This window comes from Lepisosteus platostomus, chromosome 9 (assembly GCF_059453375.1).
Source record: "Lepisosteus platostomus isolate fLepPlt1 chromosome 9, fLepPlt1.hap1, whole genome shotgun sequence".
Taxonomy (NCBI): Eukaryota; Metazoa; Chordata; class Actinopteri; order Semionotiformes; family Lepisosteidae; genus Lepisosteus; species Lepisosteus platostomus.
The window spans coordinates 37,816,058-37,824,088 of NC_142619.1; the positions used below are offsets into that span (position 1 = coordinate 37,816,058).

Genomic DNA, 8,031 nt, shown 5'->3' on the forward strand with positions numbered 1-8,031 from the left:
TTCTAATGATTAACTGTATATTTCATAAATTATTTTAAATATATTTTGTAAGTATTTAATATACTCCTAACTTGAATTACCTGTATGGGTTTAATTGATTTTATTTTAAAATTTTAAATTGCATATTTTTAAGTATGCCAATGTTTTTGAATTTTCAATATCACCTCAGTAGGAAGCAAATGGAGAACATTTCTTCTTGTTTTGATAAGTATCACGTTTTAATACAAACTGAATATTGACAATCTATGGAAATTGATCTTCTATATGTAAAAATTAATGATAAAAAATAGAACAGAATAAATGCCTTAGAATAATTATTTAAGATACCATAAAGGGGAGGTTTGTGTGCTTAATTTAAACAATTGTATTTTTTATTGACACTTTTTATTTTAATGTCAAAACAATTATCCAGTTGTACATCATTAGGTCCATGACAATAGCAGATATCAAACATGAAATGTGTAACATTATGTCTGACCTTGGTACCAACAATATAAGTCTATTTAAAATGAACTAATGAACTATACATATATTTAGGAAAATTTGCAAAGACATTTTACATTAATAATTACCAGTGATCCAGTTCCATAAGTGGTCCTTTAGAAGATGCACAAGCTCTTGCTCATGTTACACTATTGTATTTTTTGGTTTCTGAAAGGCACAGAGCTTGAACTGATTTTATGCCCCTGTATACAGTAGGTATAAGATCCAAATGAAACAACTGTGAAATGACTCACTGTCTCCTAATAGAATAAATTACAGTGAATTATACACCTCGCCAATCTCATCTGTCAAATACCTTGCAATTAGTGGTGCTGGAAAACATCTGGTATGATGAAAAATGAGTGTTTTTTTAGGGAGAAGAACATATCTGCTTGATACAAACTGACAGGCCCCAAACATAAAAGGAAAATGAATGAAAATGCAACGCCGAAGAACAGACAAGCACTGTGAAATAAAAATGTTAAAAATCACATTTCTATCGCAAAAGTAATAAAATCTGAAATGTACACAGGACAAGCTAGGGATAACATATTGAACTCCAAATGTCACAGAGAAAGCTAAGGAAATATACAAAATACATTATACTAAATGTGATCTGTTTTCTTCTTTATTTGTCTGGTGTTTTGAACTTTAAAATTCTGTCTAAATGTTTTCATGTTATTAAAAGAATCAGTTCACAATTCATCTTATGATTTTGTAAGGGTATAGTCTTACATTGCATCGTTTGCTTTGGTGAACATTATATTGTGTTTTATATTAAATGCATGTCTCTCCTGAGTTGTGTGTTCATTGTATTCATTTGTTGTGCAGTTACATTTGCTTGGGGAGAGGTGTATAATTACGACAAACCTAAACAAGGGCAAACAGGATGAGTGAAACCCCTTCACTGCCCAGGAACGCCATCAACATCTCCACCAGAGAAACCACTCTTCTAACACCACTGTAGGTTTCGTTCTTTGTGAAACACCTTGCATTCACTTGGAAAATGAACTTGGAAAAATGAACTATCACAATTAGATCATGACTCAGCAAGTACATTATCTGTGCTGTGTTACTTTCTGTCAAAGGATTCGCGTTGTTTCCTCCCCTGACAGCACAGACAATACACAGAAAATATGTAAAGTGCAAAACAGGCAATAAAATCATAATGGTAAGCAGTTACAAGGAAAACTATAAACAGAGAGCAGTAAAAAAACTCTTTTGAAATATAATGCAAAATAAAGGGTTCTTCGTTCCAGTGTAATAGGTCATTTCTGCCCTCATCTTCTTCTATTTCACTAGCAGGCTGCTCCATACCTGGGTGTCCTTCTGTTTCTTCTGACTGTGTCTGATCTTCTTCCAGATCGTGACCTTGCTCACATTCACTTTCTTCCAGTGGAAACTCCCTTTCTACTAATACTGGCTGAAGCAATCTCTGATCTGCACCTTCCTCAGATCTTCTGCTCGTAAATGTCGAAACTGCACTGCTTCTGTCCCTCTTGGTGCTGATGGTGTGGTGGGTACCCCCTGCCTTTCCCACTGGAGCTCTTAGGAATGCAGTTTCAAAGGGATTCAGAGAGGCACCAGACTGTAAGTTTGATGTCTCCTCTCTTTGCTCACTAGATTCCAACTTATCAACTGTGAAGGAATATTGATGGTCTGCATAGATATATTCTTCTCCGCTTTCTTCTTTTTCTTCTCGGACTGCTTCTAAAAATGCTCTTTTGTGGATCATAACCACTTGTGCCATTTGTTCAGAAAGTACATTTTCAGTTTCAGTTTCTGTTTCTGCGGAGAAATAACTTTCACATTCTTCTGGTGTATTCCCATTTGTTTTATCACAAATGTAAGTGTCTTGTGCCTCATTATGACGTATTTCTTTCTCTGCACGTGCTTCTTCTGAGCTTGTTGTCTGGTCAGTAGTTTCAGAGGCAGGATTCTGCATTGCATGTTCTGTTTGTTTAGTGTCACATTCTCTAGTGTTCTCAAATTGTTTTATGCTCAAATGTATGATAGATTCCAATTCAGCTGCCCCAGGCTGTTTATTGTCCTGCCGAGTCTTTGCTTGAAGATCTCTTTGTTTCAATTCTGTGACTTCGGGTTCATCAAAGATTATTTCTTCCTCCTGGGTATGTGCTGAACGCACCCTTCCACAAGGGGAATGCTCTGCTATTGGGTCCAAATTGTCATGCTGACAAGACTGGCAAGCAGAGGCTACAAAAGCCTTTACTACAAGATGTTGCTGAGCACCTGCTGTCTCTGCGAAACTGGCCTTATGGATCATTTTGTCTTGGCTTTTCCCTTCCTGTATTTTATAATGCGTCGGTTCTTTGTGACTAGCAGACTGACTTTTCCGGTCCTTGCTGATATGTTCTGTACTGTACAAAGAAGGGTCAACATTCTTAAAGTCTAAAGAATCGTCTTCTCCCAAAGAAACATTTACTGTTTCGCTTCTGTCCAGTGTAACATCCGTTTTGTCTTGACTAACAACACTGCCTTGCCGTTGATCCCTCTGATTACCGTCATGAACATCATTTTCAGTGTGTTCCCATACTTTGGATTCCAGTTCATTGACTTCCTGGCTCAGTGTGTTTTTACAAGCAGAGGGAGCTTCATTGTTTAAACTGGCTTTGCTGATCAATGTTTCTGGGGCAGATAAGACCTTTTCATGCAGGCAATCTAAACACAATAATGAATACTGTGGGTCACTCTCATCTGGTTCAGTACTGCAAACCGGTAGGTCCTCCTCAACAACGATCAATGTCTGTAGCACATCACCTTCATTTTCTCCTTCCTTTCCATTTTTGATTGTAGCTTCCTTTTCATCTCCTTTCAGTGGTAGCATGCCCTCCTTTTTCGATGCAGTTTGCAAACTCAGCAAAGGAGCTTGATAACTTCCCAGTAGCTGCTGATGTGCACTCTCTTCACTGTTGGTCTTGCCACCATTGCATCCCACCAATAGACTTGAGTCACTTCTCCAAAACAAAGATGTGCCAGTTTCAGGTTCCTGATCTTCTGATTCTATGCTTATTGTTTCCTGTCCAACAGAATCCTGACCCAGCTGTGTTTCAGTTCCCTCTGGTAAGCAGTGGTCTTCTGAGGCTGATGGATTCAGTACCTCTTTTCTACCCTCTTCTAGTCTTGTCATGTTGAAGTTGCTATCCATCTATTAATACAAAACAAAATTATTATTATTAACACAGTCTAAAAGTATAGGAAACCTATATGTTGCATGTATATTTCTAGCTTATTTAAATGAATTTCCCATTATATATAACTAACTTCCAAAGACAAAGCAGAGCAAATAGTATAATCTAGAGTTTAAAGTACAGTAGTCTCACAGTTCCTTTGAAAATTGATAGGAGAAAACTTAAGTAATAGCTCAGTACTACATTACCTTGAATCATTAAAAAAAACCTTCTAAACCTGAAATCATGTGTTGGGGACTAGTATTAATGGTAGTTATACTATTTTATCTAACCGATTAAAAAGTACAAGTATGTCATCAGGTCACACATATGTTCCTTCTGTCCTACCATTGGCATGTTTAACTAAAGCTTCCCAGCCTTATAGACATTAGAGAACACATGGCACTCTTTCAAAAAGTTCATGAGAGTTCACTGAGTACACATCTTGCATTCCTGTTAACAGGCAGAAATCTATTCTAACTCCCTGACTCTGGTAAGTTTATTCTAAATTTAATCCGATACATATCCTGCTTTATGGAACTTCTGTGTGTATAGATATCCAACACTATTGCAGTTATATGTTTGTTCAAACCCATCAAAGAGAAAAATAAAAGAGTAAGAAAATTAAATAATTACAACTGAATTTCACTAACAGTAACTGCAGCACGTGCAAGAAGCTCCGTAATACGCACAGCTTTAAAAAGCCAGGGGGCCACCTCTGCTGTGACCACTTTGATCAGGAATGTTCTAGATTGCAGCGGATTTTTATCAACTGCACCAAACTATCAAACAACATGGAGAAAGCCTTAACAACTTTACAACCTAGAGTCCAACTAGATTACAGAGAATATAAATGCTGAGATTTTTCAGATCTTGAAAATGAAACACATATCTGTGGTAATAAACACTATCAAAATCAAACAAAATAGAAGTACCCAAAAGGGGTCTGCATACCAAGCAGAAAAAAACAACAGTTTGCTCATGAAAGTAAAGAATAATGCCTATTAATTATCATATGAAGTCAAACGGATTTGAGTGTCTACGGCTTTTTTAGTAGAGAGCCCAAAGTGAAGTGAAGTTGATTTTTCTTTTTTTTCTTCAGCTCAATGCAGAATGCAAACAACTGAAATATTCTGCTGAGTAGATTTTATACCCTGTCTGTTCTGTTTATACAGATAGCACAGGTGGCTGAGAGGTCATAAAGAGAAGTTATTAATTTATTGTTATAATACACATATATACAGTAATACACATATAAAACTATGAACAACTGTGAACTAGGTAGGCAGTGCTGGTTATAAATGATAGATTGTAGATATATAGATATATTAAATATTACAGATATTCTCATGACTATTTCAATCATATTTCACATATGGCCATAGTGTGGTTCTCTTTGAGTGTTGCCGTACAGTACCATGGTCTCCAGCTCCTTGTCCCCCTCATGCTCTTCAGTGTCTGGCACGGGGGTTTCAAGGACTTCTCTGACTGTCATCTCTGCTCCATGTTGAGACACACCTGAAAAGGGAGGTTCCTACATCTTAATTCATTTTCTTGAGCTCCAGGGTGGCTCCGCCAGGACCAGAAGAGGAGCCTGTTTGGAGCGAGGTTGAGCTATGTAGTCCAGTCATGGCTAGGTCAAGTCCTGGGCTGACCAGGAGTCTCCCAGCTGTGACACACAACTCCTGGATGCCAGGACAGGGTGTCCTTGGTTGCCAGGCTTCCCTCCATGCTGTGCCACAGGCAGCCGCTGGGATTGGCCAAACTCTGCTTTTAGCAAAGCGGAGGCCACGTTTTGGAAAAAGGGCTTAAGGGTAGAGCAAACTAGCATCTTAAATTAACAGCTTGCGGTTCCAAATTGCAATTGTACAAAAAGAAAAAAATAATTACCAGTTGCCTTTTATTTTTTATATATAAAGAACCCACCCTGAAATTCAAACACAAGCCATTACCTGGAGTCCCGACTTCAACCACTGTGTCATTTATTTCTGTGGTGCTGTCCTTGCTACAAAGAAAGAAACAATCATCACAGGCAAAGATCAGTCAAGAGCCATGCCAGCTACAAATCATCATCACTAATTATATATGAATATCTGGAATTACCATAATGCTCATTGGAATTATACAATATCCAGCTACACTCTTGGTAAGGCTAAGCACACACCAGTATCAAATTGGATGCAGTTTTTAGATAAGCATGCAATACTACCTCTACTGCCCTTGCTTGATACAATCAAACATATTTGAGCTAATTCAGACTCACAATCTTAAATGACAAGGCAGCATTGTAAAAGGTTTCAATTGCATAAATACAAATGGATAAAATAAACAATCTGACACATTTTCTCAGATGTACAGTAGGCCACTGCAGCTGTCTGTATGACGTTGTATTTATGACATTGTTGAACTCGGTAACACATCTGGTATGGGTGGAAATTTTATGTGCTGAGCTGTCAAATATTTTCAAACAATATTTTCTAAATCAAAATTTAAAATATTGTCTCATAAGCTTCATGTGGGACAACACATAACTTAGTGTCGTATATTAAAAACCAATAAATGACAACTAGATTGGTAAGAGTTATTTCCAAAAATAAAAAAATAAATGTTACTTTCAGTACGAGAGAGAGAACACCTTTAAGGAGATATTTACATGAAATGTGAAGTTTTTTGCAATTTAAAAAAGCACAGAATTTATGCAAATTCTTTAATAAGATGCATCTTAATATATTTCCAGAGTTTTGTAAAAACAATTTACACCATTTTTTTGCACGTGAAACACAACCGTGGCCTGGAATAATAGTAATCAGAGAGTTTTTAAACTCTACACTTTACGATGCTGAGTTGTCGTTAATCAACAGAACACTAATGAACAAGTAAACTTTAACCTAAATATTGGTAAACAATTTTGATACTTCATTTGGATTTAACTAAAATATGACTCATGATATAATTGAACAAAAGGTCTGTGGTTGCACACTTGCTTCCTGGACATAAATTAGAAGATGATGTTTGTGAAAACCACAAGAAATGATAAGGCAATGTTATGTCATCATGTACTTTAGTGAACTACTCTGTTGTTACACTGCCTTAACTGTAATCTAATGTTATCTGACATCAGAAATTAAGACATTTTGAAATGACTGTTTTCACTGTTATGTGTTACTATTTGCAATAAAAGAAACTGTCAGTTTAGCAATAACATAAATAAAAGGATATCTCCAGTATGTCTATACTGGCAGGCCTCACCTGTTGGTCTTTAAACAGCTTTTCTTATTTTTATTGCTGCTTTCTTCCTGTTGCTTCTCTTTGGCTTCTTTGACCTTCTTTTTGTTACAGAAGAGCACATAGTTTACCCCATTATTGTTTGCCCAGAAAGTGCCAACATCTGTTTCGTAACGTATGCAAAACTCAATTCTGGCTCCTTCTTTCTGATATGGTGGCACTAAGGAAATTTTAAAAGAAAATTGATCTGTTTTCCCGTCACTAGAACCAGGGATGTACTCTGCCATTAGATCATAAAAGCTGTTCCAGGCATCTAAAGTCATCCGAACATACACCAGCTTCTTAAAGCACAAATTCAGAACACGGATAATCCCCTTTATTGAGGTGGAACCTGGAAGGAATTCAATGCTTTCCACCTCTACTTTCTGGTCAGAAACTTTTTGCATGAGTTCATATTGTGAGGATGGCAGTGTGAACAAAGCCGACAGGAAATATTCCTCAATGTCTTTGGCTTCTTCCTCCAGGGGATCACTGAATGATGTAATAGGTACATCCCAGGTATCAAACTCTTTAACAGACACAAGATCCAGACCAAATGCATCCGCAAAGGAAACCTTTCTCGCTATCACATTGGGAGGTTCCGGCTCTAAATCGTCTGAGGAGACAGAGCTCTTCCTTCGTGGTAGGGGAGACAGCTTTGGCTTGATTGGGCTCTCATCTTCATCCTCAACCCAGGAATTACCATCGATAACTTCCAAGAAGTTAGAGGCACCAAATTGTCTTGGTTGTCCAGCGGACTCCATTGGGCTGTCTGTAACAAAGTGGAGGGCCACTGTGCTTCTGGCAAGTGACATTTGAGATGCAGTGATTTAACAGAAGGATTTGGGTTACAGTTGACATTGTAAAGAGAGCCAGACCTATTAATAGATCTAACATTCTGTAAGCTATGTCTGTCTGCCCTCCGCAGGCCTTAGGAATAAAACCTTCAAAGTTTTTCATTACTGTTGTTATATGGGTAATGATGTTGAACAGGACAATTGTGTTGGTTACGACCATTACCAAAGAGAACTTCAACTATGGGCGTATGTTTTTATTTAGCTAACCTTTTTGACATCACTGTTGAAATAAAAGTTAA

The 8,031-nt window shown here is 37.3% G+C and overlaps 1 protein-coding gene across 1 annotated transcript; it reads right to left on the reverse strand.

Moving 5' to 3' along the window:
• Positions 1-362: 362 nt before the first annotated feature.
• Positions 363-7,754, reverse strand: ppp1r3aa (protein phosphatase 1, regulatory subunit 3Aa). The gene is made up of 4 exons (XM_088644886.1): positions 6,921-7,754; positions 5,624-5,676; positions 5,089-5,189; positions 363-3,649 (listed from the first exon to the last, which is right to left on the reverse strand). Exons 1-4 carry the CDS (start codon positions 7,748-7,750, stop codon positions 1,556-1,558), a joined length of 3,078 nt encoding a protein of 1,025 aa, XP_088501012.1. The 5' UTR covers positions 7,751-7,754; the 3' UTR covers positions 363-1,555.
• Between the last annotated feature and the right edge of the window lie 277 nt (positions 7,755-8,031).